Source organism: Lampetra planeri, chromosome 14 (assembly GCF_965212315.1).
Source record: "Lampetra planeri chromosome 14, kcLamPlan1.2.h2, whole genome shotgun sequence".
In the NCBI taxonomy this organism is placed as follows: Eukaryota; Metazoa; Chordata; class Hyperoartia; order Petromyzontiformes; family Petromyzontidae; genus Lampetra; species Lampetra planeri.
In genome coordinates this window covers 13728225-13746586 of record NC_136120.1, presented here as the reverse complement: position 1 = coordinate 13746586, position 18362 = coordinate 13728225, and the positions used below count along the sequence as shown (strand labels likewise).

The 18362-nt window shown below is 53.9% G+C and overlaps 1 protein-coding gene across 1 annotated transcript in view; it reads right to left on the bottom strand.

The window, feature by feature from the left end:
* Positions 1–2210: 2210 nt before the first annotated feature.
* Positions 2211–18362, bottom strand: part of LOC144722462 (sodium/potassium-transporting ATPase subunit beta-1-interacting protein 3-like) — a 37499-nt gene continuing 21347 nt past the window's right edge. Inside the window, exons 2-7 of the mRNA XM_078600724.1 lie at positions 14218–14355; positions 13530–13610; positions 6516–6620; positions 6336–6452; positions 5410–5470; positions 2211–2299 (exon numbers count right to left, since the gene is read on the bottom strand). Of these exons, the coding sequence (XP_078456850.1) occupies positions 2211–2299; positions 5410–5470; positions 6336–6452; positions 6516–6620; positions 13530–13610; positions 14218–14355 (591 nt within the window). The remainder of the gene's footprint in view (positions 2300–5409; positions 5471–6335; positions 6453–6515; positions 6621–13529; positions 13611–14217; positions 14356–18362) is intronic.

Genomic DNA, 18362 nt, shown 5'->3' with positions numbered 1-18362 from the left:
GCTGTGGGAGGGGAGGGAAACAGCGGAGAAGCTGGACAGCGGCAGAAGCGGAGGAACAGCGGCAGAAGCCAGGAACAGCAGCAGAAGCCGGAACAGCAGCAGAAGCAGGAACAGCGGCAGAAGCTGGAACAGCGGCAGAAGCAGGAACAGCGGCAGAAGCAGGAACAGCAGCAGAAGCAGGAACAGCGGCAGAAGCTGGAACAGCGGCAGAAGCTGGAACAGCGGCAGAAGCAGGAACAGCGGCAGAAGCTGGAACAGCGGCAGAAGCAGGAACAGCAGCAGAAGCTGGAACAGCGGCAGAAGCTGGAACAGCAGCAGAAGCAGGAACAGCGGCAGAAGCTGGAACAGCAGCAGAAGCAGGAACAGCGGCAGAAGCTGGAACAGCGGCAGAAGCAGGAACAGCGGCAGAAGCTGGAACAGCGGCAGAAGCTGGAACAGCAGCAGAAGCTGGAACAGCGGCAGAAGCTGGAACAGCAGCAGAAGCAGGAACAGCAGCAGAAGCTGGAACAGCGGCAGAAGCTGGAACAGCAGCAGAAGCAGGAACAGCGGCAGAAGCTGGAACAGCGGCAGAAGCAGGAACAGCGGCAGAAGCAGGAACAGCGGCAGAAGCTGGAACAGCGGCAGAAGCAGGAACAGCAGCAGAAGCTGGAACAGTGGCAGAAGCTGGAACAGCGGCAGAAGCTGGAACAGCGGCAGAAGCAGGAACAGCGGCAGAAGCAGGAACAGCGGCAGAAGCAGGAACAGCGGCAGAAGCTGGAACAGCGGCAGAAGCAGGAACAGCGGCAGAAGCAGGAGCAGCGGCAGAAGCTGGAACAGCGGCAGAAGCTGGAACAGCGGCAGAAGCTGGAACAGCGGCAGAAGCTGGAACAGCAGCAGAAGCAGGAACAGCGGCAGAAGCAGGAGCAGCGGCAGAAGCTGGAACAGCGGCAGAAGCTGGAACAGCGGCAGAAGCTGGAACAGCGGCAGAAGCTGGAACAGCGGCAGAAGCAGGAGCAGCGGCAGAAGCTGGAACAGCGGCAGAAGCAGGAACAGCGGCAGAAGCAGGAACAGCGGCAGAAGCAGGAACAGCGGCAGAAGCAGGAACAGCGGCAGAAGCTGGAACAGCGGCAGAAGCAGGAACAGCGGCAGAAGCAGGAACAGCGGCAGAAGCTGGAACAGCGGCAGAAGCTGGAACAGCGGCAGAAGCTGGAACAGCGGCAGAAGCTGGAACAGCGGCAGAAGCAGGAACAGCGGCAGAAGCAGGAACAGCGGCAGAAGCAGGAACAGCGGCAGAAGCTGGAACAGCGGCAGAAGCAGGAACAGCGGCAGAAGCTGGAACAGCGGCAGAAGCAGGAACAGCGGCAGAAGCTGGAACAGCGGCAGAAGCAGGAACAGCGGCAGAAGCTAGAACAGCGGCAGAAGCAGGAACAGCGGCAGAAGCTGGAACAGCGGCAGAAGCTGGAACAGCGGCAGAAGCAGGAACAGCGGCAGAAGCAGGAACAGCGGCAGAAGCAGGAACAGCGGCAGAAGCAGGAACAGCGGCAGAAGCTGGAACAGCGGCAGAAGCAGGAACAGCGGCAGAAGCTGGAACAGCGGCAGAAGCTGGAACAGCGGCAGAAGCTGGAACAGCGGCAGAAGCTGGAACAGCAGCAGAAGCAGGAACAGCGGCAGAAGCAGAGAATGGGCAGTGGTGATGACCAGGGGCTCAGCCACACGGGGAAATTGGGGCCATCTGGGACGCTCTTGCTTGTGAGATGCTAACTACCTCGCGTGGCGTACAGGAGGTCGTGGCTTCCATCCCGACCCTGACGCCTGCTGTATATATATCGAGTTTGCGTGTCTTTCTCTCTCTCTGCCTGTGGTCGCGTGGATTTTTCTCCTGGTCCTCCGGATTATCCCCTGCTCCACATTTAGAATCAGCATCGCGCGTTCAGAGTATTTGGCTGCTAGACATTTCCACGTGATGATAAGCCACTTCGATAGCCAGGTCGTTTCTGAAAATTGATTTGAATATAGCTCAGTGGGGCATTTACCTGGTTACAATATAAAATAAATACTTGCATCTCCCGGCCCTGGCATAGTTCGGTTTTGCGGTGGAAAAAATGGATTAGCCGTATCTGGAGAAGCATTCTGATCGGGGGGGAGGGGGGGTGGGGGGGGGGGGTGCCCAGACCCCCACAAGTGGCTGCGCCCCTGTGCAGGGACCGAGGAGGAACAAGTCGAGAGGGTACTTACACATAGACAGGCTTTAACTGTAAGTGTGAGACTTTCTGTGGGGAGTGGTAGGCTGTGTATGAATGGAATCCACCTATGAAGTCAACTGGGTCAGAGAGAGAGAGAGGAAGAAAGAAGGAAATAAATAACTAAACAAATAAAAGAAAATCGGAGAAGTATTTTAGCGTAAAAATAAAAATGGTAAGAGTGAAAATAGGTTTGTAGGGATGTAACGATTTCTGTCACTCCGTGATCCAATGGATTTTGACAATACGACAGGATACTTATTTGTGATGATTGTTGTTATCGAGTTCGTGGCATCTATATACTGCACTGGTTATGATTCTATCTCGATAGTGGTGTCAATCTAGAGGGATGTGATAACACACAGCTTCTTGATCGCTCCACTGCTGGATGAAGACCTCCTCCATGAGGCTTCTAGAATGGGGGAGGGCCTTCAATCAGCAGTGGATTGACAAACATCTTTTATAAATCATTTACGGTAAAAAAATATATAAACTGTTATTTACTTATTAATATCAAATTGTAGTTTTTGTTTAAATCAAAAGCATGAACCGTGATCATGCAAAACTGAGTTCAATCGACAAATAGATTAATCGTTACATCCCTAGGAGCAGAATATCGTGGGAGGAGAGATGGCGGAGAGCGGGAGAGGTGGGGAGAGACCAGGGTGAGAGACCATGGGGAGAGGGAGGGAGGGATAAAAGGGAGAGATAAAAAAGGGAGAAATGGAGGGAGAGACTTAGAGATGTGGAATCCCTGCAGACCAAATAACGAGAAAAACAGAGAGACATCGAAAGGGGGGAAAGGGAGTCATTGCAAGAGAGAGACAGATCGGATGACAGTCACAACACACGACCCCGACCATTCAGAGTAGGGGGGGATGTCTCTACGAGTCCAGAATTCTTTGCCACACTCTGTGCAAGATGGCAACCACGGAGTAATGTGAGTTTGCGCGTGCCTCGCTAAATACAATTTGTTTATTTTCCGTTGGTTTTGCGACGCCACGCTCATTCAAGTCACGGCGACTTCCTGCTCGATTGAACATCGAGCACCGCAGAGAGCGGTGGAAATTCCGCATTACCACGGCAGGGTCGAGTATAATATCATCATTGGACAACAGGCTGTTGACTTTGGCGCAATGCGCTGCTCATTTTGGACCGACAACAACGATGGTGATGATGATGGTGATGATGGTGATGATGGTGATGATGGTGATGGTGGTGATGATGGTGGTGATGATGGTGGTGATGGTGATGATGGTGGTGATGATGGTGATGATGATGATGATGGTGATGATGGTGATGATGATGATGGTGATGATGATGGTGATGATGATGGTGGTGATGATGGTGGTGATGATGATGGTGATGATGGTGGTGATGGTGGTGATGATGGTGGTGATGATGATGGTGATGATGATGGTGATGATGATGGTGATGATGGTGATGATGATGATGGTGATGATGATGGTGGTGATGATGGTGGTGATGATGGTGGTGGTGATGGTGGTGGTGATGGTGATGATGATGGTGATGATGGTGGTGATGATGGTGATGATGATGGCGGTGGTGATGGTGATGATGGTGATGATGATGATGGTGATGATGGTGGTGATGATGGTGATGATGATGGTGGTGATGATGGTGGTGGTGATTGTGATGATGATGTGCCGAGTCAATCACCCCAACCGGGGTTTGAACTCGCGAAAACCTCCTCGTGTAATTTACTCAGGAACCACCGTCTCCTGTTCAACAAAGTGCATCGCCGCTCTTGAAACATATATATTTTTTTACTGAATTACAAAATTAAATGCCTCTGGTTGTTATTTCGGTTGCAGAGCCATGCACTGTGACTCATTCAGCAGCACGCCTATTGCCCCATGTCTGGGCTGGCGGACTAATTCGGGTTTGCAAATTATAATTTTTGTGCGCGATTACTTTAATGTTCATTTTTTTGCGTGACTTAAATGAATAAAGCAAACTGGTGCACGAGTAGAAACGGCACGCAGGAATTGTAGTTTGCGCGCGTGTACGTGTGTGTACGTGTGTGTACGTGTGTGTACGTGTGTGTACGTGTGTGTACGTGTGTGGTGGTGGGAGAGCGGTGGTGCAGTGGTTAGCGCGCTGCCCTACGAACCCAGCGCCCAAGTTCGATTCCCGCTCACGGCCACGAACACCGGTGACGATTATCTGAACCGTTACTGGGCCTCCCCTAGGTCAACTCAGCCTCAAATGAGTACCTGGAGCGGTGTGTAAACATCGCCATTGGGGGGACAAAACCGGCCGGGCGTGGTGTTGGCCACCCAGCACTTGCCCCAATAGTCTGTTAAGGCTATACGGGGGATATGTGTCTTTGTATTTACCAGTCAACTCAATCAGTCAACCTATTGCACCTGGGTCTGCCGTGCCTTCGACACTTCACGTGATCGCCTCGAAGTGCACCTAGCCTGGCACAAGCGCCGTGGTGACGTCAGCGCCACTTCGTGGTGAACCGCGGTTATTGTTGTTGTTGTGAGAAAGCAGTTGCCATGGCGACCACGTGATGGCTCGGGTTGTCATCTCTGGGGGACATCGCGGCACGAGGGGAGATCGCGAGCCGGGCAATGTTTTGGTTATTGCGCAACCGACAAAAAGCCCGGGACTTTTAGTGTCCAGTGAAGACTGAGAGATGTTCCCAGTGCAGCAGCTGCCCCCCCCCCCAACAACCCCGTGACGTTGGGCCGACGTTGGCATATTTACTGGGAAGAGGACGATCCAGGGAAGACCAGGACAGGTGGCAGCCGGAGTGACGGGCAGCTGCGTTTCACTGCGGGGGGGGGGGGAGTGACGCGGGGGGTGGGGGAGTGATGCGGGGGGGAGGGAGTGACGCGGAGGGGGGGGGATGACGCGGGGGGTGGGAGGAGTGACGCGGGGAGGAGTGACGCGGGGGGTGGGGGGAGTGACGCGGGGGGGGGGGGAGTGACGCGGGGAGGGGAGTGACGCGGGGAGGAGTGACGCGGGGTGGAGTGACGCGGGGGGTGGAGTGACGCGGGGGGTGGAGTGACGCAGGGTAGAGTAACGTGGAGGGGGGGTGATGCAGGGAGGAGTGACGCGGGGAGGAGTGACGCGGGGAGGAGTGACGCGGGGAGGAGTGACGCGGGGAGGAGCGACGCGGGGAGGAGTGACGCGGGGGGTGGAGTGACGCATCACTTACAGCTGTCTTCTTCTTCCGTGATGACGCTCACGACGTAGCACGAGTAGACGAATCCGAAGAGCTGCGGGACAGCGACACGGGGCAGATGGACACACACCACGAGACGGACGTGAACGAGAGAGACGACGGCAACGAAGCGGACGAGACACGCGGCGAGTCGAGTGGTGGTGGTGGTGGTGCTGGTGGTGGTGGTGCTGGTAGTAGTGGTGGTGCTGGTAGTAGTGGTGGTGCTGGTGGTGGAGGTGGTGGTGGTGGAGGTGGTGCTGGTGGTAGTGGTGGTGGTAGTGGTAGTGGTGCTGGTGGTAGTGGTGGTGCTGGTGGTAGTGGTGGTGGTAGTGGTAGTGGTGGTGCTGGTGCTGGTTGGTAGTGGTGGTGCTGGTGGTGGTGGTGGTGGTAGTGGTGGTGCTGGTGGTGGTGGTGGTGCTGGTGGTGGTGCTGCTGGTGGAGCTGGTGGTGGAGCTGGTGGTGGAGTTGGTGGTGGTGCTGGTGGTGGAGCTGCTAGTGGTGCTGCTGGTGCTGCTGCTGGTTGTGCTGCTGGTGGTGGAGCTGGTGGTGGAGCTGGTGGTTGTGCTGGTGGTGGAGCTGGTGGTGGAGCTGGTGGTGGAGCTAATGGTGGTGGAGCTGGTGGTGGTGGAGCTGGTGGTGGTGGAGCTGGTGGTGGTGGTGGTGGTGCTGGTGGTGCTGGTGCTGGTGGTGGAGCTGGTGGTGGTGGTGGTGCTGGTGGTGGAGCTGGTGGTGGTGGAGCTGGTGGTGGTGCTGGTGGTGGAACTGGTGGTGGAGCTGGTGGTAGTGCTGGTGGTGGAGCTGGTGGTGCTGCTGGTGGTGGTGGTGCTGGTGGTGATGTTGGTGGTGGTGGTGCTGATGGAGCTGGTAGTGGTGCTGGAGCTGGTGGTGGTGCTGGTGGTGGAGCTGGTGGTGGAGCTGACCGCCAGCAGGATGTGGACGCCGCTGTGCAGCACCTCGAGGTGGGGGTACTCGAGCAGGCAGCCCGACACGCGCAGCAGCACGTGGCCGTCCGGGGCCCCCCCGTCGGGGGCCCCCCCCTCCCCGCCCCCCACCGAGGGACCCCCCAACACGCCCCCACCCCCTCCCCCTCCTCCTCCCACGGCGAGCGCGGGCCCCGAGTCGACCGCCTCGGCCGTGCAGCCCGGGCCGTGCTCCAGGAACCAGGAGCGGTGACGCGACGCGGTGAACGTCAAATAGTCGCCACTCTGCGTGGGTCGCCCAGTCAGGGTGGGTTGGGGGGTAGTTCGACAAAAAAAAAACGTTTACGTCGTGTTCATCTTGAAATTATGATGATGATGATGATCATGACCACGATTATTATTGTTGTTGTTGGTGGTGGAATTTCGTCGCTCTTCACTCGCGAAGATGGACAGAGCGCGAGAGAGAGGGGACGACTCAGAGAGAGAGAGAGGGGGCGACTCACAGAGAGAGAGGACGACTCAGAGAGAGAGGACGACTCAGAGAGAGAGAGGACGACTCAGAGAGAGAGGACGACTCAGAGAGAGAGGGGGCGACTCACAGAGAGAGAGGACGACTCAGAGAGAGAGGACGACTCAGAGAGAGAGGACGACTCAGAGAGAGAGGACGACTCAGAGAGAGAGGGGGCGACTCACAGAGAGAGAGGACGACTCAGAGAGAGAGGACGACTCAGAGAGAGAGGACGACTCAGAGAGAGAGAGGACGACTCAGAGAGAGAGGACGACTCAGAGAGAGAGGACGACTCAGAGAGAGAGGACGACTCAGAGAGAGAGGGGGCGACTCAGAGAGAGAGAGGACGACTCAGAGAGAGAGGATGACTCAGAGAGAGAGGACGACTCAGAGAGAGAGGGGGCGACTCACAGAGAGAGAGGACGACTCAGAGAGAGAGGACGACTCAGAGAGAGAGGACGACTCAGAGAGAGAGGACGACTCAGAGAGAGAGGACGACTCAGAGAGAGGACGACTCAGATAGAGAGGACGACTCAGAGAGAGAGGGCAACTAAGAGAGAGGACGACTCAGAGAGAGAGGACGACTCAGAGAGAGAGGACGACTTAGAGAGAGAGAGAGGGGGCGACTCACAGAGAGAGAGGACGACTCAGAGAGAGAGGACGACTCAGAGAGAGAGGACGACTCAGAGAGAGAGGGGGCGACTCAGAGAGAGAGAGGACGACTCAGAGAGAGAGGACGACTCAGAGAGAGAGAGAGGGGGCGACTCACAGAGAGAGAGGACGACTCAGAGAGAGAGGACGACTCAGAGAGAGAGAGGACGACTCAGAGAGAGAGGACGACTCAGAGAGAGAGGGGGCGACTCACAGAGAGAGAGGACGACTCAGAGAGAGAGGACGACTCAGAGAGAGAGGACGACTCAGAGAGAGAGGACGACTCAGAGAGAGAGGGGGCGACTCACAGAGAGAGAGGACGACTCAGAGAGAGAGGACGACTCAGAGAGAGAGGACGACTCAGAGAGAGAGAGGACGACTCAGAGAGAGAGGACGACTCAGAGAGAGAGGACGACTCAGAGAGAGAGGACGACTCAGAGAGAGAGGGGGCGACTCAGAGAGAGAGAGGACGACTCAGAGAGAGAGGATGACTCAGAGAGAGAGGACGACTCAGAGAGAGAGGGGGCGACTCACAGAGAGAGAGGACGACTCAGAGAGAGAGGACGACTCAGAGAGAGAGGACGACTCAGAGAGAGAGGACGACTCAGAGAGAGAGGACGACTCAGAGAGAGGACGACTCAGATAGAGAGGACGACTCAGAGAGAGAGGGCAACTAAGAGAGAGGACGACTCAGAGAGAGAGGACGACTCAGAGAGAGAGGACGACTTAGAGAGAGAGAGAGGGGGCGACTCACAGAGAGAGAGGACGACTCAGAGAGAGAGGACGACTCAGAGAGAGAGGACGACTCAGAGAGAGAAGGGGCGACTCAGAGAGAGAGAGGACGACTCAGAGAGAGAGGACGACTCAGAGAGAGAGGGGGCGACTCACAGAGAGAGAGGACGACTCAGAGAGAGAGGACGACTCAGAGAGAGAGGACGACTCAGAGAGAGAGGACGACTCAGAGAGAGAGGGGGCGACTCAGAGAGAGAGAGGACGACTCAGAGAGAGAGGACGACTCAGAGAGAGAGGACGACTCAGAAAGAGAGGGGGCGACTCACAGAGAGAGAGGACGACTCAGAGAGAGAGGACGACTCAGAGAGAGAGGACGACTCAGAGAGAGAGGACGACTCAGAGAGAGAGGACGACTCAGAGAGAGGACGACTCAGATAGAGAGGACGACTCAGAGAGAGAGGGCAACTAAGAGAGAGGACGACTCAGAGAGAGAGGACGACTCAGAGAGAGAGGACGACTCAGAGAGAGAGGACGACTTAGAGAGAGAGAGAGAGAGAGGACGACTCGGAGAGAAAGGGGACGACTCAGAGGGGCCAGGAGGAGGAATTACTGATGAGCGGGAAGGCAGCAGCAGCTTCCCCATCTTCATCATCAACATCGACATCAAAATCATCATCAATGAAATTCCAAATCCCAGGTGGCCCTTTACAAAAGAAAAAAACCCCTCCCCCCACGTCCCCCTCCCTCCACGCTCCCCACCCCCCACGCTCCCCTCCCCTCCCCCCACGCCCCCACTCGCCCCTCCCCCCAGCTCACGATCTCTTTGATCATTTCCGATTGAAGATGATCCGAGCGCTGTACTATAATTCAAACAGATTTCATTCTTCTTTGTTTTCTGTTTGCACAACCTCCGCCTGCCATTGTATTGCAGTGGGGGAGGCGGGGGTTAGATTACAAGTCACAGGCGCAGCCCCTGCAAATGCTTGCTCGCGCCTATGCCGACAGGATGTGGCCAGACGACTCTATCAGATATGTTACAATAATAATAATGCTATCTCGTCTCATCTCGAGTTACATACGTTTATCGTCGTAATGCAAGGCGCTTTACAACAGTATAATCTATATAAAGACCTTAATCTGTATATCTAAAAAAAACCTCTAGGGGCACTTTCCGACAAGGTAGAAAGCTGAAATGTGGCACATCGGTGCCTTTGAGGACACAAACAACAACAAAAAACTGAAAATCCACGATTTTTTTTTATTTTAAGACCCCCAAATCTCGATTTTCAGCGCAATAAATAAACGAGTGTGTGCGTGGTGTTATTCAGAAACCGTTAAAAATATGAAATTGCCGTGTTGTCGTTTGACAGCGCGTCACACAGCAAATACAATTAAAGCGATAATCATTCTATCTTTTATTGTTTTTCAGATATATCGGATTCAAGCGGTTTTAACGACAAAATATGCATTTTATGATCTCCAAATCTGAATAATTCGAAAACTATAAAAGATGGGAGAGCTTCCCCTCATAGTATATTAAATTCAAGCATTTTTGTTCTTTCTAATAAAAAAATAACGTAATATTTAAATTGATCGGTTTCTTATGGGTACGTTTTTAAATGTAAGAAGTTGAATCAAGTCGTTAACAATTTACGTGTTTCTTGGGGAAACATACACATGTTTGGAGTAATTGTTCGTGTCTGATCGTAGACAAATGGAGAATTTCTATTTTTAAAACATATTTAAAGTTTAATACAGCTCTCACTACATGGCATATGTATGCAATGGCGTTTATACAGTACTCAGTGTCAGATTTACTTAGTGGAATGTAACTTTTACACAAATCTTTCTTAGTTTAACACGTAGAAGGCTTTTGCGACCAATATCATCCATAATATAGTTTTTTTTTGTTTAGATCGCATAAATATAAATGTGTCGTTAAACCTGCCACCACCCGACACAGCCAACTAGTAAGGGTTGTCACGTAAACAGAACGTGGCCAATTCGTCACTGGTACAGCACGCCGGTGTGTGGGAGAGTATATCCACAACATTTACAATCTGAGTACGACGTTTCACCAGTAATTACAACTAGCTTCATCAGGCGGACTGGCAGATTTGTGAGATTTGACAAATTTTTATTTACTGAAATTTGTCGATAACAACAAATACAACTTTAAACACAAAATAATTATTTAACTTTTGCCTGGCGAAGACAGACTTTGGTTAACCATTTTGTACATGGAATGATAGTGGTGGCTATGCAAAGGGGTGGTGTTAGTTATGGTGAGAGGGAGTGGTGGTTACGGAGGGGTTGGAGTCAGCCTGCTCCGATCTCGCGCTGTGACAACGGCTCGTGCCTCACAGCGAGAAGGGCATCGGTTTGATCCCCGACTCGGGCGCATTGCTCTGTGTGGAGTGTGTACGCTCTCTCCTTGTTCTGCAGAGTGTGAGTGTGTGTATAAGTGTATGTCTGTGTGTGTGTGGAGCGGTTGTGGAGGAGTTGGAGGCGCTGCTGCTGAACCTGGAGCGTGACACTAATCAGCCGCACCAAAGCTAAGCACCTGCCTGGGTATTTTGTACCATCGGACACTCCACCCCCACAACTCCCAATTGGTGATGGGGCAGTTGTGGAGAGAGTGGAGAGTTCCCCATACCTGGGCAGTGTGCTCATGACCGGCTCCGGTTTGACAGCAGAGGTCTCACTCCGAATCAGTTGATCAGTTGCGTAATGCTGTGTGGAAGCTACCTGGTCTGTCGCTCCGCACGAAGCTTCAAGTCTTCTCGGCGACAGGCATGCCCTCCCTTCTCTACGTTTACGAAACGTGGACCCCCCTAATGGAACATCTTCGCCGGTTAGACACATTTAGGCTGGCCTGCCTACAATCCATCCTGGGTTTAACCAAGCTGGATTGTGTGAGGAGCTCACAAATGCTTGAAAGATCTGGACAAAGTCCCATCGGTGAGCTCCTCCGGCAGACAAGGCTGCGTTAGCTGGCTCATGTAGCACGCATGCCCAATCACCGCATGCCCAGCCACCACATGCCTAAACAGCTTTTGTTCGGCTAGATAGAGGGGACTAAACGGGCGCGGCACGGGCTGGAGAAGAGATGTAGTGATGTGGTACAGGAGGATGTGGAGCTGAGTGGACATGCCGATGACTGGTACCAGCGGTGTCAAGATCGGCCTCTGTGGAGGAGGCTCGTGAAGGACGCTACTGGGCAGTTGGAGGCAGTCGCCCTCCAACAACAACGGAGGACGGAGGAGCGACGCTCACAACAACGAGCGGAGCGCCGGGTGATTAAAGCACAGCAAGTTGGCACAATAGGAGGCACAGGTGAGGCATCGGCCAGCCGTCTCAGTCAGTCGTCCCATGGCACCTGGGTCTGTCCCGTGATCTCCTGCCAGCAGGCGCTCGACACTTCACGTGACCTCAATGTGCACCTAGCCTGGCGCAATCGCCGTGGTGACGTCACCGCCACTTCGTGGCGAATGGCGGTTGTTGTTGTTGTTGGGGCGGTAGTGTAGCGGTCAACGCGCTGCGCTACGATCCCGGCGTCTCGAGTTCGGTTCCCGCTCACGGCCACCAACACCGGTGACGATTAACTGAACCGGTCCTGGGCCTCCCCTAGGTCGACTCAGCCTCAAATGAGTACCTGGCGCGGTGTGCAAACATCGCCGCTGGGGATACAAAGGTTGGCCGGGCGTGGTGTGGGGCAACCCACGTGTGTACCGTTCCGGCCTTCATAGACGCTAACAGCACTTGCCCGAACAGTCTGTTGAGGTTACAAGGGGGATCTTTGTCTTTGCTCCACGCGCGCGCGCACCTGTCTCGACGGCGGGGGGGGGGGGGCTCTGGGAGCTAACGAGCGGCAGTCGTCACGTGCCCGAGCGGCAGTCACGTGACGAGCGGCAGTCGTCACGTGACGAGCGGTGCGGGGCTTGATTAGCGCGGCCCCCGCTGCGCGTGATGCGTCTGCGGGTTTCATATTTCTTGGGGGGCGGGTGGGGGTGGGGGGGGGAGGTGGGTGAGGGAGGGAGGGGGGGAATACGAACAGATATTGGGGAGGGGGGTGGAGGAGTCGGTGGAGGAGTGGAGGAGTGGGGTGGAGGGTGGAGGAGGGGGTGGAGGAGCGGGTGGAGGAGTGGGGTGGAGGAGTGGGGTGGAGGAGGGGGGTGGAGGAGGGGGGGGAGGAGGAGGAGGGTGGAGGAGGGGGGTGGAGGAGTCGGTGGAGGAGTGGAGGAGTGGGGTGGAGGGTGGAGGAGGGGGTGGAGGAGCGGGTGGAGGAGTGGGGTGGAGGAGGGGGGTGGAGGAGGGGGGTGGAGGAGGGGGGTGGAGGAGCGGGTGGAGGAGTGGGGTGGAGGAGGGGGGTGGAGGAGAGAGGTTAGGAGTGGGGATGGCGGTCCGGCCATTAGTGGCGATGAGCAATATCAACAAAGCAAAGAAAAAATAACCAGAGCTTAAGGGGATCCAAGTAGCTCAAGGGGCCTCGGATTTATGACCACATCATATGGCGTATGAACTGCGAGAAGGAGGATGATGGGAAAAGGTGGAGGAGGAGGATGGTGGAAGGTGGAGGAGGAGGAAGGTGGATGTGGGGCAGCTGCTGGTGGCGTGCTCGCGATGGGAGGGATCGAGGCGTGAGATGTTCGCTGCTGTCGGGATGTCCCCGACGTGGGGGGGGTTGGGGGGGGGTGTGGATTAGGGGGTGCGTGTGGTGCTGCATTAAACACGCGGTGGGGGGGGGGGCTCAGAGGCTCGGCAGACGCCGCGAGGAGATTCCTCGCCGAGATGCATCGAGACGCACACACACAACCAAAGACAAAATACCCCCCCCCCCCACTGATAGCCTCAACGGACTGTTGGGGCAAGTGCTGTTAGCGAGTAGGGGGTGGGTGGCCAAAACCACGCCCGGCCACCAGTGCTGATGGTTACGCACTCGCACACCGCACCAGGTACTGTACTCATTTGAGGCTGAGTCGACCCAGGGGAGGCTGAGGAGCGGTTCAAAATCTTCGCCACGCACTGTTACTGGTTCGTGCGTGGGGCATTGAATGCGGTTCGTAGTGCAGTGCGATAACCACTGCGCCACCGCTCCCCACAAGCGTGTGCGCGTGTGCGTGTGTCACACCGTCTCACGCTGTGACACGCGCACACGTAACAGGGATGTGCTCCAGATTTTCAGAATAATTTCAAATATCAGGCCGAGATACGGAACGTCGAACGCTTTGGAAGGAAAAAATGGGTCGTGTGGAATTAAATCGCGGGTCGCGTGCGGAGTGAAGTCGCGGCGGGCCGCTCACCTTGGTGAGGCCTCCCACCTCCAGGTAGAGGCAGATGATGAAGACGTTCCAGGCCACCCACAGCACGCTCCACGCCGCGTACTGCGCACGCACACAGACAAAGGTACCCCCCCCCCCCCCATGTGGAGCTCACAAAGAGTGTCGGGGCAAGAGCTGTTAGCGAGCGCCCGTGAAGGTCGGAATGGTGGCGCATGAGGGGGCGGTGTGGCCAGAACCACGCTCAACCGCCTTTGTCTCCCCAGTGACGGTGTTTACAAACCGCACCAGGTACTCGTGTGAGGCTGAGTCGAACGAGGGGAGGGCCAGGACTGGTTTAAATATTCGCCATGCACTGGGCCCGTGAGTGAGCGAGTAAGCGTGCGAGCGAGTGATCACGTGAGTGAGTGCGTACAAGTCTGAGTGAACGAATGGGCGATTTACTTAGTGAACGAGTGCGTACGTGAGTGAGCAAGCAAGTGATCACGCGAGAGAGTGGGTGAACGAGTTATGAAGTGAGTGAGTGAACGAGAGTGGGCACGTGAGTGAGTGAGCGAGCGAGCGAGTGATCAGGTGAGGGAGTGAGTGAACGAGAGTGGGCACGTGAGTGAGTGAACGAGTTATCAAGTGAGTGAGTGAACGAGTGATCAGGTGAGAGAATGAGTGAACGAGTTATCAAGTGAGTGAGTGAACGCGCGAGTGAGTCGCTCACCAGCACGATGTAGCGGGGCCGGCACTGCACGGTACCGAAGAGGCCTAGGATGAGGAGGAGCACGTGGAGGAAGTTGACGAGGATGGGCGCCCACTGGTAGCCCAGGAAGTCGAACACCTGGCGCTCCAGCACGGCCACCTGCGGGGAGAGGATTGGCGAGGCCACGAACGTGGTCACGGAGATGATGAAACAAAAAAAATGATATCAACTAAACTATGAGACATGTCTTTTTTTTTTATTTCACCAGGTAAGGCACCACCAAGTTATGTTGATCTGTTCCCGTAGCGACCTGACGATCACGAATGATAGCTCAACGAAGTGGGCTGTCATCATCACCATCATCATCGCGTAACAGCATCCACATGCTCTAAACGAATAGAGATGCATAGAGACCAATAGAGATCCATAGAAATGCATAGAGACCAATAGCGATGCATAAAGACTCACAGACTAAAATAAAACGAAACTTTTTATTTCACCAGGTAAGGCCCACTGAGCTATGTGGCTCTTTTTCAGAAGCGACATGGCCACCACAAATGATAGCTCAACGAAATGGGCTTATCGCGTGGAAATGTATTGCAGCCAGACACTGTCTAAACGCATGTTGATTCTAAATGTGGAGGGAAAAGTCAGAGGACCCGCAGAAAAATCTACGCGACCACGAGGAGGGAGAGACACACAAACTCCAAATATACGGCAGGCATCGTCAGGGTCGGGATCGAACCCACGACCTCCTGCATACCAGGCGAGGGAGTTAACATCTCCTAGCCAGCGTGATGATGAGAGAGACACGCAAACTCCAAAAATACAGCAGGCATCGTCAGGGGTCGGTCTCGAACCCACGACCACCTGCACACCAGGCGAGGGAGTTAACATCTCCTAGCCACCGTGATGATGATAGAGACACGCAAACTCCAAATATACAGCAGCAGGCGTCAGGGTCGGGATCGAACCCACGACTTCCTGAATACCAGGCGAGGTAAGTTAACATCTCCTAGCCACCCCAGGTCGCCTACAAAACAAACATTGTCCTTAATTTGTTACGCTCCCACCCACCCACAGAAATCACAATTTGAGTTCTGATCACTTCACTTCCAAGTGCATTTCCCCTGCTGTATTGAATATCCCCGCTTGTTTAAATATTCCCGTGGGTGCTGTGGTGTCAACCTGTAGACTGTATCCGTCCATGCGCTGTATGACGAAACCCAGCGACCCGAGTTTGACTCCCACTCACGATCAATAATTAGCACGATTGGCTACGTACGGTGCGAAAGAAGTTCAACATACATACACACAAAAACAGTGGCGAATATTTTTAACCACTCATGGGCCTCCTCTAGGTCGACTCCTCCACCTTGTGTGCCGTGTCGGCCTTCGTAGGTGCGTCTGCTAACAGCACCTTGCCCCAACAGTCCGCTAGAGGCTACACGGGGCGCCTTTGTCTCTGTTGTGTACATGAGCGCGGTGAGTGTGATGCATGGGCGACGTCGTTCGTGGGTTAATTTGAGTAATTGTATCATTTGTGAGTTTGATTCCCTCTCGCTTTGTATCGATTTAGCCGGGTTATTTATCACAGGGGGGCCGGTGTCATTATCCCGAAGACGCTCAACTTGTTTGAACTTTAGGCGGGCGTCCGTGCCCAATCTAGAGACGCGTGGGGCATCCTGTTGGGAGCGGTGGCGCGGTGGTTTAAGATTGTTTCACCTTCATTTAAGCGGGTTAAAAAAAGTAAAAGAAAACAAACCTTTGAGGTTAGAAACCTCTATTCCGACGGGGGGGAGGGCCTGGTACTTTGCTGCCAGCCAGGCCCAACTGAGTTCCAATCCCGCTCACAGCCAACATTGTTCGACGTTTTATAACCGAACCGTTGCCTTGGCCTCCCGTAGTTGGACTCAGCCTCACGAGGAGTTTTAAAATTAGAAGCAAAAAAACCCCACGACGTTTCAATCGCAACAGCGACGTTTTACCCACGCCGACTGGCTAGTGACTCCCGCACCCCACGTGGTTTAACACCATAACAGCCGAGCAGCAGTTTGTGCCCGCAAGGCAGGGCACGGTAATTCAATTAATTTCATTTCTGCCAGGATTCGGACTAAATTGACATTCTGTTATCGCCGCCATGGAAACTTCGGTTCGCGTCTAAATATAAATATGAATGAACATGAATATAAATGTGAATGGATTTCCATTTGGGGTGGGGTGGGGGAGGCTGTAAATGGAATAGCGATGGCAATAGATGGCGCGGCGTCTCTCGAGGTGTGATGAACGCCGCTGAGAGTTCCTCGGTGAATGTCTCCGAGTTGGAGAGAACGACGTTTATGATTTCACCGAGACGGGAGTGACTGGGACGATCGTAACACAAGCAACAGTCCATCTCGCTCCGGCCTCGGACCAGCCGATTCCTTCGCTCCATCTCCGCATTGGCTGTCGCTCCGAGCGGGTTTTCTCTACTGCCATTCCCTTGTTAGCCTTTCGCGACCGATGTTATGCGTAATAGAGGTTATTCACAGGGTAATCAACGTACATTATGGTAATGGATATATATTATAATTTATATTCAAATATTCACCCCCCGGCCTTAGCACCTGATTGGCTAACAAGGACATCACATTGATCCCTCCATTTAACACCGAGGCAGGAGGATGTCGCCACAAATCTGGCCGTCCGCCTGATGATGCTCGTTGTAATTACTGGCGAAACGTCGGACTCGGATTGCAAATGTTGCGGGTTTACTCTCCGACACAGCGGTGTGCTGAAAATGTAACGAATTGGCCACGTTCTGTTGACGTGGCAAACCTTACTAGTTGACTGTGTCGGGTGGTGGCGGGTTTAACGACACATTTATATTCACACGATCTAAAAAAAAACCCCTCTTATGTAGAACTTCTTTCGCACCGTACGTAGACGACCGCGCTAATCGAAGGTGCTTAGGAAGGACAGCAAACTAAACACCGCAAGCAGCTGCAAATAAATGAGTTGCGTGTGCAGCGAGCCTCATGTCCCTGCAATCCAAGCTCCAAGATGCGAGCTGATTCTGTATAACCCAGTGTGAGAATTCAAGAGACGATACAAGTCGCATTTGCAAGAGTCACCCGAATAACTAGAACTACCCCCTAGCTCTAACACTCACCACCCAGTCACTAGTACTAACCCCTAGCTCTAACACTCACCACCACTAGGACTAACCCCTAGCTCTAACACTCACCACCCAGTCACTAGTACTAACCCCTAGCTCTAACACTCACCACCACTAGTACTAAGACCTAGCTCTAACACTCACCACCCAGTCACTAGTACTAACCCCTAGCTCTAACACTCACCACCACTAGGACTAACCCCTAGCTCTAACACTCACCACCCAGTCACTAGTACTAACCCCTAGCTCTAACACCCACCAGCTACTAGTACTAACCCCTAGCTCTAACACCCACCAGCTACTAGTACTAACCCCTAGCTCTAACACTCACCACCACTAGTACTAACCCCTAGCTCTAACACTCACCACCACTAGTACTAACCCCTAGCTCTAACACCCACCAGCTACTAGTACTAACCCCTAGCTCTAACACTCACCACCACTAGTACTAAGACCTAGCTCTAACACTCACCACCCAGTCACTAGTACTAACCCCTAGCTCTAACACCCACCAGCTACTAGTACTAACCCCTAGCTCTAACACCCACCAGCTACTAGTACTAACCCCTAGCTCTAACACTCACCACCACTAGTACTAACCCCTAGCTCTAACACTCACCACCACTAGTACTAACCCCTAGCTCTAACACCCACCAGCTACTAGTACTAACACCTAGCTCTAACACTCACCACCACTAGTACTAAGACCTAGCTCTAACACTCACCACCCAGTCACTAGTACTAACCCCTAGCTCTAACACTCACCACCACTAGGACTAACCCCTAGCTCTAACACTCACCACCCAGTCACTAGTACTAACCCCTAGCTCTAACACCCACCAGCTACTAGTACTAACCCCTAGCTCTAACACCCACCAGCTACTAGTACTAACCCCTAGCTCTAACACTCACCACCACTAGTACTAACCCCTAGCTCTAACACTCACCACCACTAGTACTAACCCCTAGCTCTAACACCCACCAGCTACTAGTACTAACCCCTAGCTCT